The following is an 18,722-nucleotide window of genomic DNA, read 5'->3' as shown; positions in this document are numbered from 1 at the left end:
ATAATCTACAAAATATGCCACTCATTTAGATCAAAATTATTTTGGCGATGAATAAATAATTATTCTTGATTTTGAACTTGTCTTCGTTTTAATTTTTCATGAAGTACTTTTTGTGCAGACATTTTGGCAATTATTGGCAGTTTTTATTTTGTAAAGTAGTGGTTTCGTTATCGTTATTAATTAAATAAAGTGCAAAGTTCAAATATACTTTATTCATGTAGGCCAGCACTTATGAATGGTGAATAATATGTACATATCAGAGCGATTTATTGATGATTATATTATTCCATAATAATATTGAATTATTATACAGATCAAATTTTAATACTAAGAATTTCACAAAAAGAATAGTTAGGGTGGGTGTTCTAAGATACATTTTCACTAATATAAAGTAGGAGCACTTGGCCGGTTTTTTTAATTTTGGCTCAAAAATTTCGTTTACCTAAACTACAACATACCTAGCACACGGTCTTTGCGTCGGTTTTCTTTTATCATACTTTTGACATTTATTAACAGATTATTAAGATGAAATATTAACAGATTATTAAGGTGAAACCCACGCAACCACGAATTAATACGACACGGTATGATTCAAAACAGCCATGTGAGCCATGCTAGCTTTTTGGAATGATCTTTGGCGATGTTTGTTGCTTGTGTACACCCAGTCTAACTATTCTGTCAAACGCTAGGAACCATCTCGGACGAACGGGTATTTTTGCTTGCCCCCGAGTTTTAGATTTTTCTTGTATTTTGAATTAATTTCTAGTAATTTTTGAGGATTTTAGTTACCATGTGACATATTCACCATTTATCGTAGTCTAAGTGCTATAAACTAAGTGTTAGTGTTAAAATCTTAAAATATAGAGTTATCCGTGTACCGCTATTCTTAGACCAAAAATGTCTAAACCACAAATAAATACGAAATCCAGCACGTATCTTAAGGATAAGGAGGCATTTCTGAAGGAATTAAAGCAGTTTAACGACAGCAAAGGGTAAGTATTTATTGAAAATCGTTTGTTTATATTATGTATCATGTTATAGTTTGGCATGATGCTTCTGTCGTTATCTCACTCATAAAAATACATTAATGACCGTGGCAAGGGTAATTATAATGTAAAACAATATTAAACTAGTTTAATTTGCTAAATTATTTTATTTATTACAATTAAAATAGTTATAACCTATTTTTTTACTTTCAGAATACCATTTAAGACTCCGTCAGTAAATGCCATTGATATAGACTTGTATCTATTCTATACACTGGTACAACAGCGAGGTGGTATTAGTAAGGTAAGTTTTATGATTTTTCATTTCAAATGTTTACTTATGTAGTAATTGGTCTCTGTAACCTATGTGTATCGGAATTGATCATACTGGTTCACTTACTACAGTGTAATAAACTGTCCTTGTCCTTCCTCAATCCTTTGCAGTTATTCCACATTTAGTCTTTTAAGTTATGAATATAGATTAATATTTATCCATTTGATTGAATGTTAGTAGCTTGTTAATTGCACTACCCTCCTAATCTTAGTTTGACATTGTTTTTGTACAGGTAAATTTGTATGATTTGTGGGATTCATTTCTGCGCCCCCTGCGATTGCCACACCCTTGCATCAATGGCTCAACATTGCTGAGAAGAATATATGGGACATATCTAGAGAAGTAAGTATTTTATCGAAATTGTGTTTTTTTTTTTCAGAAACCATATATTATGCTTACACCATAGAATTTAGAGACTAAACTTGCTAAATTTTATCTATCATGAATATTTACTGTTTCATTCCTAATTATTAATACATCAATATCTATTCTACATATGAATGTTCTAATATTTATTATGGATGCTTCTCAATATCACTATTAGTAATATCCTTGTATTTTAGTCATAATTTCATTGATACTTACCACATTTATTTTTTAATATTGTACATAAAAAAAAATGTTTATAGTGGAAATTACCATTCTCTAGCCATCTTACTATTTTCAGTTGTTGTACCTGCCTTACCTTACCTTAGTTTCTAAATATTTCACAGTTATAGATATAGGTATTTGTTAAACATAGTGTTTGTTCCAGGTATGAGAAAGCTAAGGGCCCTCCAAGTAGAGATGACGATAATGACCTAGATGAAGACCTCAGAACTACCAGAGGGAGAGGCAGAGACCCACCGAGGACACCACATGGAGGGGGGCAATACTATTCTGGTAATTTACTATGTTTGTGTTTATAATAATTATGTGAAAAAGGATTTAATATTGGTGATTGTTTACAAATGCTTTACCATGGAATCTTAACAGGTTTTGTATTGAATTGGGCCTTTATTAATGATAGATTATATTTGATGATTTTTGGCTTCCATTGATTCTTTTTGTAGTAAGTATTAGTGGAAAGGCACCCATAGAACTAATTACTCATTGTTTTTTTTTTCATAGTAAACAATAGTGGATAGGCTCTGCCACTCAAATTATGTTACGATTTCCCTAAACTTAACATTTGATAACCACCATAAAAAATTACTGTCCAACCGAAGTTTCGGTTTCGGCATGTCTTGGCATAAAAATCCGTCCATTAGGCATAAAATATAATATCTTACAGGTTTTTATTATTAAGAAGGCTTTGCCTAGTACAATATTTGCACTAATACAATAAAAAATCTTTTCAACATATCTTTTTCCTCAGCATCTGGCGAGCCGATTCGCACAGCGCAGACTCGCGTGGCCGGGCCCTCAGAGCGCCTCGCCCTGTCTCTCCTATCACCCATGCCTAATGAGCAGGACTTTGCAGTCAATGTGTGCACAGTGCTTGCTGCAGACCACTCCAACCGAATGCCTTTGGGATCAACTCCGCATATATTGGACTTCTTACTAGCACATGCTGGTGTTTATAATCATGGTAAGTTAGTACTTAGTAACCACAGTATGTTATGTTAATCTTGTCTACTACAAAACTAAAGAGATATGACTATTAAAGTTATTACTTCGCGCGTTAGGCGTATTCGCCTACCATGCCATGCGCGGCGCGTCATAGTGAACCTGGTAGCTGCATTTCAGTGGACTGTTTTGGCGGTCAAACGCAAAACTGAAACACTAACTGAAGCAGAAAATTTAATATTGTTATTAGTTCTACATTACTATTCAAACGAATGTTAGTTTATTTTCAACTTCTAGCAGGCATTTAAAGGTTAATAAAGGCTTTTTGATTATTCTCTCTTGTGCGCAGTTTGCGCAATTAGAAAGATTACGTGCGCGACTCGACCCGCAATTCCCGCAAAGTACTAGCTAGAGGAGCTGTTAAAATTTAAACTTAATGTGATATGCATGTTTCAAATAAGGTCAATACGGATAAATGTGGCTACTAGGTTAAGTGTGGCTGGCCTTCAAATTGGGGCCTGCTTACAAATTATTTTGTGGTTATTGCGAGTTTATAAATTTGCCACTAAACACAAGAACCAAGTAGCACACTTACCTGTATTGACCTTAATACCATCTCTTATACATACATACATACATACATATAATCACGCCTATTTCCCGGACGGGTAGGCAGAGACCACGGATTTCCACTTGCTACGATCCTGACATACCTCTTTCGCTTCCTTCACTTTTATAACATTCCTCATACACGCTCGCCAGTCGCCACCACCATGATTATCTCTTATTCAATCTGTCATTTTAGGAAGTCTCCGAGACACAATCGGTCGCTCCTACTTCGAGGCCCGCGGCCGCTACCCGCACGAGTTCTGGCAGCTCCGCGCCGGCGGCGGCGGCGCCAAAGAACTCGCCGACGAAACCAAGTTCTCACAACTTACTGGCGACCAGCCGGAGCTGATGGTGCAGGCTTTAGCGGCCCAGAACACATTGACGGACTGTCTCATGAATGAGTGCGGAGGAGAGGAATTGATTAAGGAAATTATCGAGGAGGTAAGTATACCAAGGCAAGCTTGCTGATGGAACCAAGTTCTCACAGGTTACTGGCGACCAGCCAGAGCCGATGGTGCGGGCTTTAGTAGTTCAGAACACATTGACTGACTGTCTCATGAATGTGTGCGGAGGAGAGGAGTTGATTAAGGAAATTATCTAGGAGGTAAGAATACTAAGGGAAGATTGCTGATGAAACCAAGGTCTCACAACTTACTGGCGACCAGCCAGAGCTGATGGTGTAGGCTTTACGGCGCAAAATACATTAACGGATTGTCTAATGAATGAATGTGGGGAAGAGGAATTGATTCAGGAAATTATGGAGAAGATAAGAATACCAAGACAAAAACTTGCTGATAAAACCAAGTCCTCACAACTCATTAGCAACCAGCCGAAGCTGACGGTGCAAGCGTTAGTGGCCCAGAACACATTGTCTTATGAATGAATGTGCCAGAAGTCAAAGCTAAAAAACCTGCTGACAGAGAGAAGTTTTCAAATTTCACTGGCGACCAGGCAGACTGATGGTTAGAATGACATACTGATTGACTCTGACCATTCCATTAGCGACATCTTTTTTCGCATCATTACTTTGGAACTTGGAACCAATCGGTGTCTTAGAAGTCCTAACAGATTTCTTTAGCTAGGCGTTTTTCAATTGCAACACATTCCATAAACAACGCGAATCTACCAAACTAAATAATAAATTAACCTTATACGTTTTTTTATAGGAACCACACGAAGACTGGGTAACAGAGCCCTCAGAGGACGAACAGCTGTTCGCCCCCGAGCTCCCAGGCGGCGCGTCTTGCGTATACACGCAACGCGTCCTCCAAATAGCCTCCATAGTCCGCTCTCTGTCGTTCCACGACGAAAACGTCCAGTATTTGGCGAAAAATACTACGCTGATAAGGTTTCTGCTGCTGTGTGCCAATTGCTGGGTGGGCAGTCTCCGGCAGTCGGGGTTGGACGCGCTTGGGAATATCTCCACTGAACTCATTATAAAGGTACGTAGACCCTGTCAGTGCGCTGCCTATGCTCTAGACCACAATTAGAAAAATCCGGACAAGTGCGAGTCGGACTCACCCACCTTCTTCCGTACTTTTTAGTATTTGTTGTTATAGCGGCAACAGAAATACATCATCTATGAAAATTTCAAATCTCTAGCTATCACGGTTCATGAGATACAGCCTGGTGACATGGTGACAGAGAGACGGGCAGACCCGTAGAAACCCGTAGGGGACAGATCAAAAACTAAGTAGTTAAGTCCGACTCACGCTTGACTGCACAGAAACTTTCAGAAATAAAGAGGTCAGTTTTTGTCTATTTTCTTAAATAACTTTTAAACTAATTATTTTAAAAATACAAAAAAAAAATATTTGAGATTCTTAAAATATGGTCTTTCATTTGATATCATGATATAGTTAGAAAAACTTTATTTTTTAATTTTCTTATTTATCCCCCAAAAGTGGCCCCAATGTTTAAAATTCATTTGTTTACGTTACATGTCCGTCTTTGGGTCACAAATTTACATAATATGTGTACCAAATTTTAACTTAGTAGTTTTGGAGAAAATGGGCTGTGACAGATGGACACACAGACAGACAGACGCACGATTGATCCTATAAGGGTTCCGTTTTTTCCTTTTGAGGTACGGAACCCTAAAAATAAAGCAGACTATATATATAAAAAAAAACATCTATGGAAAAACCATTACATGATACCTTAGTTTTTCTCATCACTCTCACAAAGGACTACTACTAGACTACCTAAAGTAGTGAGGTTTAAATCACTAACAAAATATTTAAAAAAAGTTCTACCGTATAAACATGGAGGTGATATATTATTGGTGATAACTGTACGATAATCAATCCTACAGGACCCAGCGACCTGCCTCATCTCTCGTCACATCCTCTCCACAATTCAATCGGCACTGGTCTCCAACGATCGTGCCAGGGTGCTGGCAGCATTAGAATTGCTCAATAAGTTGGCTCAGAACGAAGCGAATGAAGACGCTTTACTCAGATCTTTGGAGGCTAAGGTATGTCAAAGTCTTTGTCCAAAAAAATGTGCACGAAATGGTTATGAAGTTCAGTTTGAAGGTCAGATAGCATTGCATTGGTTTTTTTTCGGTTACGGTATTTCCATTTTATCAAGTGTTAAGTTCTTAATATCAAATCTAATTAATGCTAAGTCAGCGTTTAAGTGGCGATTTTCTGCTTAGGATTTATGATAGACCTTTTCTGTTTAGGAAATGTAAAACAAAAGTGAAAGTGAACACGGAACACGGCTGTTTACGTCATATTTTTATTTTACACTGTCGCTGGCCAAGTCAGTGCAGAATGAATTTGGATCGGCTGATCAATTTGGATGGCCCTATTTTTTATATGGGGATTTTGAAGAATTTAAATTAAGAGTTCTTCTAGAGTAAATATAACTTTTTGTCCAGGTGTACCACGACGTGTGCTCCCTCCTGACGCTGCGCGACATCATGGTGCTGGTGTGCACGCTGGAGTGCGTGTACGCGCTGACGTCGCTCGGCGACCGCGCGGGCGAGTGCGTGGCGCGCGTGCCCGGCCTGGTCGCCACGCTCGTGTCGCTCGTCACCGTCGAGGTTAGTGTACCCTAGTGTTACGTGTGTTAAGAAAATAAGATCGTGTCAAGGTAATTTTGAACACCTCGCCCGCTTAGGAACTTCTGCTGCCGACTGTACCAGCGACGAAAAATATATGGACGAAGCTCTTAGTACTTTTTTAACTTTGAAAAACGGTCCATATAACTGACACTGATCTGACATACATCCCTGAAAGTTATCCCCTTCTCCATAAATCTTGTTTGAGATTAAATTAAAATGGTCGTCTGTTTCAGGCACAAAGCTACGGGCCCCGTGCCTGCATCCTCATGCGGGTGGTAGAGACCGTGAGCGGGCCGAGCGCCGTGGCCGCCGCCGAGCGCGAGCAGGAGCGGCACAACCCGCCGACGCAGCTACAGGTGAGAGCCTGTCTAGACGAAGCGTTTTCCAGATTGCCGCATTTACGCGCGATGTGCGACGGAAGGTATCAGCCGGACATATATCGGTTAAACTGCCAAAAAATTTCAAAATGGCGGACGAATGTATTTAAGAATGATTTCGCTTAAAATTTAGTTTTTTCTTCGCAAGTGTGATGAAAAACATTGTGTGACTCCGGGGGAAAAATATTGTGTGTAACTCCAGCCGGGGGTTGTCGTGAATATATACTCTCGTACAATATTTCACTTACCCCCCATGTTGCACAATGTACTGTAGTTAGATGTTTGTTGTATTTTGATGCCGTTGTTGTTGGTGCAGGCGGTGCCGATGCCGTCGACGCCGACGAAGGCAGTCGAGGTACCGGCGCAATCGCAACCTCCGCAGCCCGCAGCGCCGCCCAATAGCATCCAGCATTCACACATGCAACAACGTACTGTTCAGGTAATATAGGTACATACACTACCGGCCAATAATATATCACCTCCATGTATTGACAGTACAACTTTTTTTATTTTTGAAATAAAATTATGAAAACGAATTATATCGCGTATATTGAATTTATAATCATCCCGACAAGATAAGATAACCCGGTAAGATGTCATAATTTTTTGAATTAGAAGGGGGATACCCTTTCATTTTAGCGGTATCTCTGAAAGGGAAACCCCTTTCTAGAGCTAAGCGAAATCATGAAATGAACGGGTAAGCAGGCAAAACATAGCGTTCGCAATACGCTTTAACTATAAAACCAATACAATGTATGTTATAACGAATAAATGCATTCTGATTGTGAGATTATTTACATTTTTTACGCAGGAAAACGAGCACTTCGCCCAAGCGTGGCTCCGTAACACATACGAGGCGCTTCCAGTCGGCGACAACAGCAGTTGCGACGCCCCAGAACTGTACCGGCATTACCTCGCCTGCTGCGCCAAGCTCAACAGGAAGGGGCTCATCGCGCCCGCCAACCTGTCGCGACTTGTCAGGTAACGGCACGCACCTTCGACCAACACCGGCTTCCGAGTACTTTCTACACGTCGGAAGGGAGGAGCCCAAGTGATATCTTACCGTACAAATCGTTCTGCCATTTTTTGCGGGGGGAAACGTGCACACAGTCGCACTTCTCACTCACTAGATACTAAATCCAATCTGTAATGACGACACAAATAAATAGACAAACAAATCCTGCACGGGATCCCGTTGTTTGACATAATTATTGAAAGGCATAATGTAATTATTGTCAGATTATAGTTAGTCATAATTCTAAAACCGTTAACTTTTCAGGATATTCGTAAGGTTATCCTATAAGTAGATAGGTTAGGTTAGGTTTGTTTTATGGCAATCCTTAAAAGTTACGCGTTTCTGAGAAAAACCAAATTATGACTAACGAAAATTCGGACAAACAATACATTATGACTGAAAACTATATGGGAAACAATAGAGACCCATCTTGCACACCTCGATCTCTTTATTGTGTGCGGATGAGTCACAACACGCACCGCGCTAGTTGTGTGCATGCACAGGTGAGCTTGTACCTCGGCAGAGGGGAAATAGTGCGAATCCCGACTCCCTTCCGTGTTGTTCGAAGGCACGCACAATAGTGGCTCTGCTAGTCTTTACGATTCCAAATCCGCCATTTTGAAGAAAAACTAAACTGAATCGACAAAAGAATTTTATGTAATTTTCATTTCACGAGAATCAGTAGGTGTGAGGAAGGAGAGGAGAACAGAACAGCCGAAAGCGCTTTTGCCCATGTTGAAACGGAGACGCTTCGTCCTGACTCGGTCAATAAGCGTGCTCCAACGAGGCGCTCGCAGTCGGCGACCCAGCACTTGGGACAACTGGCACAACTGAAGACTTGGAGGGATCCAGAATTCGGCAAAATCGCCTAACATCTTCTTCGACCTAGCGTTTTCCCGGCCTAGCGCCAGCGCTTTCCTACTCAATCTTCTCCACTTTGCCCGGTCTTCGGCATCCTAAGGTGTGAGATTGTTCTCTTTGATGTCCGCTATAACTACGTCCAGCCAGCGCTTCTTAGGCCTATATAAAAATCGCCTAACATAAAAAAAAATTGACAGCTAATCCAGACAATGATAGGTAGCAATAATCATGTTTTATGTCATCAAAAATAATGATTATAGGACCGTGTTCGGTGGCACCGTGGGCCCTAACACGATCACGCTGCCGTCGGGCGAGACGCAACAAGTCTACATCGGCATTCGAGCTAAGAACACGCAGAACAGAAATCCACCGGCGGGTAAGTCTTTTTTTAGATCTTCGCAAACAAATTTCTACATTTTTCGTACTGTCCATTCTGTTACATTACAATTAAAATATTAGTACCTTACGATACAAGTGCGAAAAGCAGGTACATCATTCGTTACGAGTGGCGATAAAGTAAAACATGAGCGGTGTATCGTACAACGTTTTACAGTACATGTGGCCCTTTAAATTTTCGACATAGGCACGTAAAGTGCTAATTACCGCTCTAGTGTGCTAAAGTAGCACCATATGTACTGTAAAATATCCTACATCTGAAAATAATTGGAGTAGAACAGTTTTTTACTTACCTCATGCTATAAATGTATTATTTATGTGAAGGACCCGCATCACCAATATTGAAAGCGCAGCTGACGAATAAGACGGCAACGGTAGAAGTCAAACCTGCCGTATCGCAACCGCAGGTAAGTGCATTTATTATTAATATTAATAATTATATAATAGTACATTACGATACAAGTGCGAAAAATAGAAAATTCGCACATGTATCGCACAACGTTTTACAGTACATATTTGAATTTGATTTGTTTCCTAGTTGTACATTATAACAGCACCTTCTAGAGCAGCGGTTCTCAAACTTTTTTGATGACGTAACCCTTTTGCAAAGCAAAATATTTGACGGAGCCCCAAACGAAAAAAAATCGTTCGTCACTGTGGACCAGGAGTCGTAGCACGGTACGCTTATTACCATGCCTGTCACGTTCTAACAAGTATGTGAGTGCGGAAGTGACGGACTTAGTGATAGGGGAAACCATGCTGCGCGGGCAGATATACCTATACAAGGGTTTTTTTTCTTATGCTTGTGATCTTCAAATCTGTGAAATGTAAGGTTTATCTGTTAGTGCTAATATTACATATTAAATAAATAAATGAATAAAAGAAATGTACCGCTAGCGCGGTATTCAATGCCTTGCTAATCTAATATTTGAGGTTCAATTTCGGGGCGTTTTTAGATGAACGTACGTTTAGGTAGCTATTATATTTTGCGCAAGAAAATGGTTGAGAAATTCTTGCTGCCCTTCATCATCAGCCTACTCTCTTCCACTGCTGGACATAGGGCTCTCCTATTGCACGCCATTTAAGGTTTTTCGCGTACGTTTAGGTAGCTATTACATTTTGCATTTTGCGCAAGAAAATGGTTGAGAAATTCTCACTGCCCTTGCTTTCACGTACATGTCTGATTGCAGGCCGCGCCCCAACCGCAGCACTCGCAGCTGTCGCACGCGCTCGATGCGAACGCGACCAACACAACTCTAATAAAACACCTGCTCGCCAATAAAGTAAGCCCCGCCCTACAAACGCAACAAGTAAGTCGCAATAACAGTACTAACATGTTTGCCGTGGACGTTGTGGAACGCGTGTATCACCCATGTCTCTGGTTACGCGGCACGAAAACCATATGACTGTACATTATGATTTATATACTTTAGAAATTGTTTCATATCGATATCGATAACACTTTAGTCGTGTTTAATGAATTGATCACTAGCACTGATGCCTTTTTGCCGCCGTCAAAACGCCTTTATTGTATAACTAGCTTTGGCCCGCGACTTCGTCTGCGTGGAATCAGTAACAGCAGCTAGAGTAAGTTTAGCGCCTGGATAAAAGTAATAGCAATCATTCAATTTGAGATTTACTTGACATCAATTATCAGGCAATTCATTAAATCCCTCGATTTTACCCCCCTTTTCACTCTCCTTAGGGATGATTTCCGACATAAAAACTATCCTATGTCCTTCCTCGGGACTCAAATTATCTCTATGCCAAATTTCAACTAAATCGGTTCAGCGGTTTAAGCGTGAAGAGGTAACACACAGACAGGCAGACTTTCGCATTTATAATATTAAGTACTAGCTTTTGCCCGCGACTTCGTCTGCGCGGACTTACTAACAACAGCTAAAGCAAGCATAGCGCCTGGAAAAATTTTCATAGCAATTATTCAATTTGAGCATATTTTGCACATGACTTAGCAGACACTTCATTAATTATCTCAATTCCACCCCGCTTTTTACTTTCTTAAGGGATGATTTTCGGGACAAAAACTATCCTATGTCCTTCTCAGGGACTCAACCTATCTCTATGCCAAATTTCATCTAAATCGATTCAGCGGTTTAAGCGTGAAGAGGGAACACACAAACAGACAGACAGACAGACAGACTTTCGCATTTACCTATATAATATTAGTATGGATAGTATGGATGGATGTACGTACAGTAAGCTGCAGAGGTAACGGACTGCCAACAAGTTTCTATGCGGGGGGGGGGGGGGGTCAGTTATCTCTGCAGCTTACTGTACATTGTTCAATAAAGGCGGTGTGGTAAGCACTTTCTGTAGTCAGCATTAATTTTAACGTCACTGAATCATATGGAGTTCGCGCCGCGTTCACGTACTTAGGCTGAGAACGCACTGCGATTTTTTTTTGCGGTTTCAGAACCGCAAAAAGTGTAACGTACGGCATGCTTCATAGCATTTAAAAGACTGAAACCGCAAGAAATTAGACTGAAACCGCAAGAAATTAATTGCAATGCGTTCTAAGCCTTAAGGAAGTGAGGGACGACTAAATGGTGGGTGTTAAGGTCATTTTAGAGGACAACGGTTGATATACGCGTGATGTAGAAAGTGTGTTTAAAATAAGGTATCACCACTATTTTAATGATGAAATTTTGCTAAAACGGTCATGTTTATTTATTGACAGTTGGGTAGGATAGTGGTGGTACCCTTATTTAGTGTTTTTTTAATGATATATTGTCGAAAAATGGGAAGCCTTGGCCTAACATATTTTGATAATGATATTTTTATTTATAAATATACCCTGATAATTAAATAGTGACAGTAAAGTTCTTATCAATTTTAAAACGTCAATTTCTGAAATAATTAGTTGTAAAGATATTTTTAACAGGGTATATCATTTCAATGGGATAATTTTACGTAGGCGTTTTATTTTTCAGTTCGATTTGTGTTCTAATTTTAGAGAAAGAATTTGAAGGCAGGTGGAAAAACGGGTAAAAGAGTTGTCAAAATAACGATGACTGGTCCTAAAGAGAAATTGCATGGGTTTAAAGTGTTCATTGTAAGTTTTTTAAAAGGTTTTTGCGTAGAACAGCATTGGAAGATGAAAAGTTTGATTTTGCATGGTTGTGTTGAATATGCCTATTTTTTGTAATTTATAAGTCCGGAGGTTGCGGGTTCAAATCTTGGCTCGTACCAATGAGTTTTTCGGAATTTATGTACGAAATATCATTTGATATTTTATTTACCACTAGCTGTATAGTTTGGTTAAAAAAGGGTGTAAAGGGGCCCACCCATTACCAGTCCGCCGGACGATATCGGCCTGTCAGTTGTTCGGAACTTTTTTTGTTCTAACTGACAGGCTGATATCATCCGGCGGACTGGTAATGGGTGTAGGCCCAGTAAGCTTTTGTTACATTTGTAGTTTTGTTGTAGGTAGAACATGAATAGTATAAGCATGCCAATCAATAGTAACAAGTAGACTAACAATTAAAATAATTTGGCATGATGTTGATGAGTGGCGATTATGGAAGCATGAAACCAATGAACTTTAATGAAAAATATTATTTGTCTTACTTGAAATAAATCAAATTTTACTTGTGAATAAGTATAAAATAGATACAACGGACTTTAATGAAAATATGAGGTTTATAATTTGTTAGTTTTTTTTTTAAATTAATTATTATTTAATTGAATCTGACATATCGGCGTCGGTTAAGATCACTTTAAGAAATGTTGTTTTGTATATTTAAAGCATTATCGAGGCTTGGAAAGTGCGTTTTTGAACTTTTCATGCAGCGGAACAGACATCTTTTTTTTAAAGTACCAAATTTAGTTTCTATCATGCATTTTGATACAATAGAATATTAAAGTAATAAAATACAAGTAATAAACAAGTATAAATTTACCCAATCAGATTAGTTTTATTTTGAGATTTAATACAATTTGACTTATACAGGTAGCGCAAAGACAGCAAAACCAGCAAAGGGGCGGTCCGTCCGGCACAGTCGTAGTACAGGCTAACCAATCGGTAAGTCTTGTTGTTTACTTATTATTGACCGATCGTTAGCGAAGGTCTCCGTTTCAAAAATGCTTTTGTATGCCGGATGTTCTCCTCTACAATTCGTCGCAATTCTCAACCGAATCTCATGAAATTTTGTGAGCAGGTTTTTGACGATTCAAATTTTGGTTTTCTTTCAAAATGGCGAAGCCATACAAGTCCCCGGCAAGCTCGGCCGAATTTCACCTTCCCATATAAACAGAGTTTCGTTCTCATTTAAAACTACGTGATGGATTGTAATGAAACTTTGCACATACAATGACATGAGGTTACAAACTTTTATTACAGGCATAGATATACCTTATCCTATTGTAAGTACAAAGTTTCAGAGCAAACTAGCTAGTCGTTTTGAAATGAGAGCGTAACTACGTTTGTATGGAGAACCGAGCTTGCTGGGGACCCTTCGAGAGGTCTACAGGTCCCAGAGCCTCTAGTATATTCATAGGCAAAGGTAAATAGTCGTAAATATTCTACAAGTCATTCATTGACAAATAAAATATTAAATCCTAGCAATTAAATACAAAGCGGGAGGAAATAGGGGTGAAAACTTTAGTTTATGCTTATTTTGTGACGCGTTCTACGTTATATTGTAAAAATATAATTGTTAAAGATCTCTTAAATTATAATTTATACCCACTGTTGTGATGTTACCGAAATTATTTAAACATTCTTATGTTATTCATGTCATGTGTAGATTAATACAGAACATTTGCAAACGTTTTCAGGTAATGGACATGGACCCAGAGGCATTGATAAAATGTACAACGATCACACCGGGGGGAATTGCCAGTAGCACACCTACCATTCAAGGCGATAAGGTAAACAGTACCTTCTTTCGAGTTGGACATAAAAAAACAGCCAAGTGGCAGTCGGACTCGCGCACGAAGGGTTTTGTACCATTACGCAAAAAACGGCAAAAAATTCACGTTTGTTCATGAGATACAGCCTGGTGATAGACGGACGGACAGCGGAGTTACTAATAGGGTCCCGTTTTTAGGGTTCCGTTCCCAAAAGGTAAATCTCATGAACCGTGATAGCTAGACGGTTGAAATTTTTGCTGCCGCCGTATTTCTGTTGCCGCTATTTAACAACAAATACTAAAATTATTATTATTATTACGAGCCTATTGTGTCCCACTGCTGGGCAAAGGCCTCCCCCCTCTTCTTCTACTCCTCCCGGTTTTGAGCTACATCTGGCCAGCTACACCTGGCAAAAACAGAATATAATAAATATTTAAGTGGAGCTCCCATACAACAAACGAATTTTTTTTTGCCGTTTTTTGCGTAATGGTACGGAACCCTTCGTGCGCGAGTCCGACTCGCACTTGACCGGTTTTTACCCTTTGGGTATGGAACCCTAAAAATGAGGGAATATTGGTGGTTGGCCAGATGTTTCAAAAAGATATCAATACTATATTTGTTCTTAGGTCATACACAGTTCTTTGGTTGATAATGATAAGGGTTTTAGGGCCACATTTAACCTGTTCGCTGGCCAGTTAACGGCGGGATGACCTTTGCTCACCCTTGCTCTTTCTACTCCTCATGTTCGTTAAATTCGTCTGCATAAAATAGATGTTCTGAATATTTTGGAAACATCCATAATTCACTATTGATTTTATATTCTGCAGGTGCTGATTAAAACTGAGGAAAATACGGGTAAATATGAATTGTCTCGCGTTTTATTGCCTATTTTGATTGTTACGAATACCCGTCAGTTTTTATAACTTTCTTATTTCAATATTTCAGCTGTAAAAGATGAACCAATACAAATAACGATCGACGACCAGGCGCAACTGACTTTAGTAAGTATCCCAGTAAAAAACCGGTCCAAGTTTAACTTTGATTTTGATAAAATATTTCGTAAATTATGTCAGTTTAACATTTTGCGGCATTGTCCCTGGCAATATTGAATAATACCAGTGTAACCATAGAATAAATAATAGTACTACCGTACAGAAAGGAAACTTCCTACAAAACCGAAGTTTGACAGCGGTTCAGGGTCGAATCATGCTATCCCTTTCTAATATATGGCACTATCCCTTTCGGCTATTTAGGGTTGTCAAACTTCAAGTCATTATCTTATCTGTGGTCGTGCACGCAAAGGGGCGTCAAGTTCTGCCAACCCTAATAATGCCGAAAGGAGCCGACTTTTCCCGAAGCGAGGTGTTTCGTACCCCTGGTGTAACACACATAAAATAAATATGACACTATTTCAGAAGTCGGCGCAAAACAAAATGCTAGCGGACCTTCTAGAGAAAAAATCCAACCCGCCCGTCCAGGTCGTCCAAATGGGCCCCCACATGAACGCACCCACCATCCAGATCACAGAAACCGGACAGATAGTGCAAGTGAAACCTGATGCCAACTCCGTCATACAATACAACGAGAATATAGTCGCGCAAGGCAGCCAATACTTCCAAATAAAGAATGAGCAAGGGCAACTAATTCAAATAAAGAACGAACAGGGACAAATAATACAGCTGAAAACCGACCAATTACAAAATCCGTTGATACAGTACAAAAATGACCAGGGGCAGGTTATGCAGACGAATCAGATTATTCAGAGCGTGATTCAAAGTCAGGTGAAGGAGGAAGGTGAATATAATGAACCGCCTAATAAGAGGGTGAAGGTTGAAACCAAACCTGAGGTTGGTTTAATTTTTTTAAAGATTCTAAGTAACATAATGCTGAAATATATTGTTTTTTTCTGGCAGTGAACAAAACTTTCCAAAATTACTTGCAAAGTTGAATGTTTTCAGACCCCACCTCAAGAAATTGTATCGAAGACTGCGGCGAATCTCTATGCAGCGCTGGCTGCATCCGCTCTGGAAGACGAAGATGATTTGGTAAGTTAGTAATCAATGTAATTATAAAATTAAGAATACTGGCGCACATATCACTTTTGTTTTAATAATACCAGAAGGACCAGAAGTTGGACACAAACACCCCTCTACCTACTCTATCTCAGCGAAACGAAAAATTCGGCCAAGTGCGAGTCGGACTCGCGCACGAAGGATTCCGTACCATTACCCAAAAAACGACAAAAACTCACGTTTGTTCTATGGGAGCCCCACTTAAATATTTATTTTATTCTGTTTTTAGTATTTGTTGTTATAGCGGCAACAGAAATACATCATCTGTGAAAATTTCAACTCTACTCCTCCTATCACTATCCTTACAACTTCTATCACGGTTCATTAGATATACAGCCTGGTGACAGACGGACAGACAGCGAAGTCTTAGTAATAGGGTCCCGTTTTTACCCTTTGGGTACGGAACCCTAAAAAAATTACCGTAAATGACAAATAACAAAAACATCACGAGATTTTCTTTATTCATAACATAGGGCTTTTCTTGACGCATTTCTTGCCATCTCGCTAACTGTATTTGCACATATCTATAATTAAAACACTAATAAATAATTTGAATTTATACACGGTGGCTAAAAAATAAGTGCATTCCCGTTGCCAGGGAGGTTTTGGGATTATACTGAGCAACTTTTACTATTAGACCAACCACGAAATCGCGAAATTTTTTATTCCCTCCCATAGAAAACGGACCAGCCAAAAGTATGAAACAACCAAATTTTTTTTCGCGATTTCGGAGTTGGTCCTATAGTAAAAGTTGCTCAGTATAATCCCAAAACCTCCCTGGCAACGGGAATGCACTTATTTTTTTGCCAACGTGTATAAATAATGGGCCTCGCTCGTGTAATAGTCGATAATTTGTTCCATGTCTGATACATAGCACCGACCTCGAGGACTCATTTTAGCAGGAGCTCGCCGCGCTAAGGTTTTTTTTTACAAGAAATTTATATCTACGTTGTCTCATTGTAGTTCAGAGGGCCTACCGCGAACCACGTTCGACGTGTTGCCTCCCTGTCACACTTACGTGCGGATTTACAAGTGCGACAGAGAGGCAGCACGTCGAACGTGGTTCGCGGTAGGCCCTCTGTTCAGTTACGTTATGTCTGCAGCGAAACGTATTTGGCGCCACCATAATAACGTCAAATTTGTGTCTATGTTGTCTCATTGTAATGTTGTTCAGACGTTACGTCTGCAGCAAAACGTATTTGGTGCCACCATAATAACGTCTAATTTAAACGTATTTGGCGCCACCATAATAACGTCAAATTTGTGTCTATGTTGTCTCATTGTAATGTTGTTCAGACGTTACGTCTGCAGCAAAACGTATTTGGTGCCACCATAATAACGTCTAATTTTTATAAAAGTTTGAATTTTGCGTTGGTGTTGCCAAATTAGCTGCAAAATAACGTATCCGCCCTATAAAAATTATTATAGTAGTGCGGAGTTAAATAATATTTTGTGCCTATCTTTTTCACAGATTTTCTATACAGCGAACTTTATACATATGTACCTATTACTCTTGTACCTATACATTTATTAATGTCGCAATTTGAAGGACTGAATTGGTAACTAAGTTACACGCATATAATATATATATGTATAAGATTTACTCTATATGAAATGGAATCGAATCGGCTGGTATGCTAAACGATATTTTTTTTGGTATTTTCGAGTTTCTATCGAGCGTAGCTATTCGAACGGCATTGAATCGAATGGTATACTTAACGAGTGTAATGCCTAGGTGCCGGTGAAGCAAGAATCTATGGACGTGATCCAACCGCAAGTCATGGTCGGCGGCACTGAGCAGACTGGCTCTGTTATCATACAGGAACCTATTTTACAGGTTGGATTTTATGGAATTTATTGCAATTGTCTTTTTTTGTTTATTTTTATGTAAAGGGGCCCACTGACTGTCAGTCCGCCGGACGATATCGGCCTGTCAGTTGTTCGGAACTGTCAAATTTTTGTTCTAAAGGGGTCCACTGACTATCAGTCGGCCGGACGATATCGGCCTGTCAGTTAGAACAAAAACTTGACAGTTCCGAACAACTGACAGGCCGATATCGTCCGGCGGACTGATAGTCAGTGGGCCCCTTTACTTACAGGCCGATATCGTCCGGCGGACTGATAGTGAGTGGGCCCCTTAACTCTGCAGCTTTTTTCAACGTTTAGCTGATACTGAACTAAGTTTCGATTTTAAAGGAACAACCCAGAAATAACGCAAAATAATGGACAGCTCTATAAAAATATTGATATCGAGTCAGTTTCACTGTTTGTCTCGTAGTATAATATAGAGTATAAATATTGGGCTAACGATTTGTATTGGCCAAATATGTGTACGAAATTGTTCAGTATGAGTTACCTGATTAACTCGTAGAACGTGCATAAACATTGAGAAGACCTGTTTCGGCTGTATCCTGTGCCGCCCACCATACACTATCATAGCTAAGGAAGTTTGAATCTAGTTGTATTTTTACTTGGTTTAAATTTCATTAGTTTGCCAATTCTACAAGACAAAAGAAATGCTACTTTGATTGTTTGAAGGTTGAAATTTAAACACACTCTGGCGTGACTCACTCCGCGATTTC

The 18,722-nt window shown here is 39.5% G+C and overlaps 1 protein-coding gene across 9 annotated transcripts in view; it reads left to right on the top strand.

The window, feature by feature from the left end:
- The first annotated feature begins 705 nt into the window (after nt 1-705).
- LOC134747188 (AT-rich interactive domain-containing protein 2) overlaps nt 706-18,722 on the top strand; it is a 37,290-nt gene continuing 19,273 nt past the window's right edge. For 7 of the 9 annotated variants that reach the window (XM_063681775.1, XM_063681779.1, XM_063681773.1 and 4 more), the window contains exons 1-22: nt 706-992; nt 1,200-1,290; nt 1,553-1,662; nt 2,075-2,202; nt 2,678-2,890; nt 3,674-3,918; nt 4,644-4,919; nt 5,792-5,953; nt 6,362-6,526; nt 6,781-6,903; nt 7,241-7,363; nt 7,736-7,905; nt 9,061-9,176; nt 9,521-9,603; nt 10,387-10,506; nt 13,167-13,238; nt 13,994-14,086; nt 14,896-14,923; nt 15,014-15,069; nt 15,484-15,915; nt 16,027-16,113; nt 17,876-17,977. In XM_063681775.1, coding sequence (XP_063537845.1) covers nt 898-992; nt 1,200-1,290; nt 1,553-1,662; nt 2,075-2,202; nt 2,678-2,890; nt 3,674-3,918; nt 4,644-4,919; nt 5,792-5,953; nt 6,362-6,526; nt 6,781-6,903; nt 7,241-7,363; nt 7,736-7,905; nt 9,061-9,176; nt 9,521-9,603; nt 10,387-10,506; nt 13,167-13,238; nt 13,994-14,086; nt 14,896-14,923; nt 15,014-15,069; nt 15,484-15,915; nt 16,027-16,113; nt 17,876-17,977 — 3,090 coding nt within the window. In that variant the 5' untranslated portion in view covers nt 706-897. The remainder of the gene's footprint in view (nt 993-1,199; nt 1,291-1,552; nt 1,663-2,074; nt 2,203-2,677; nt 2,891-3,673; nt 3,919-4,643; nt 4,920-5,791; nt 5,954-6,361; nt 6,527-6,780; nt 6,904-7,240; nt 7,364-7,735; nt 7,906-9,060; nt 9,177-9,520; nt 9,604-10,386; nt 10,507-13,166; nt 13,239-13,993; nt 14,087-14,895; nt 14,924-15,013; nt 15,070-15,483; nt 15,916-16,026; nt 16,114-17,875; nt 17,978-18,722) is intronic. The other 2 variants (XM_063681776.1, XM_063681778.1) reach the window with 2 other exon arrangements.

The sequence above is a fragment of the Cydia strobilella genome, chromosome 14 (genome assembly GCF_947568885.1).
Source record: "Cydia strobilella chromosome 14, ilCydStro3.1, whole genome shotgun sequence".
Taxonomy (NCBI): domain Eukaryota; kingdom Metazoa; phylum Arthropoda; class Insecta; order Lepidoptera; family Tortricidae; genus Cydia; species Cydia strobilella.
This window is presented reverse-complemented; position numbering and strand designations above follow the sequence as displayed.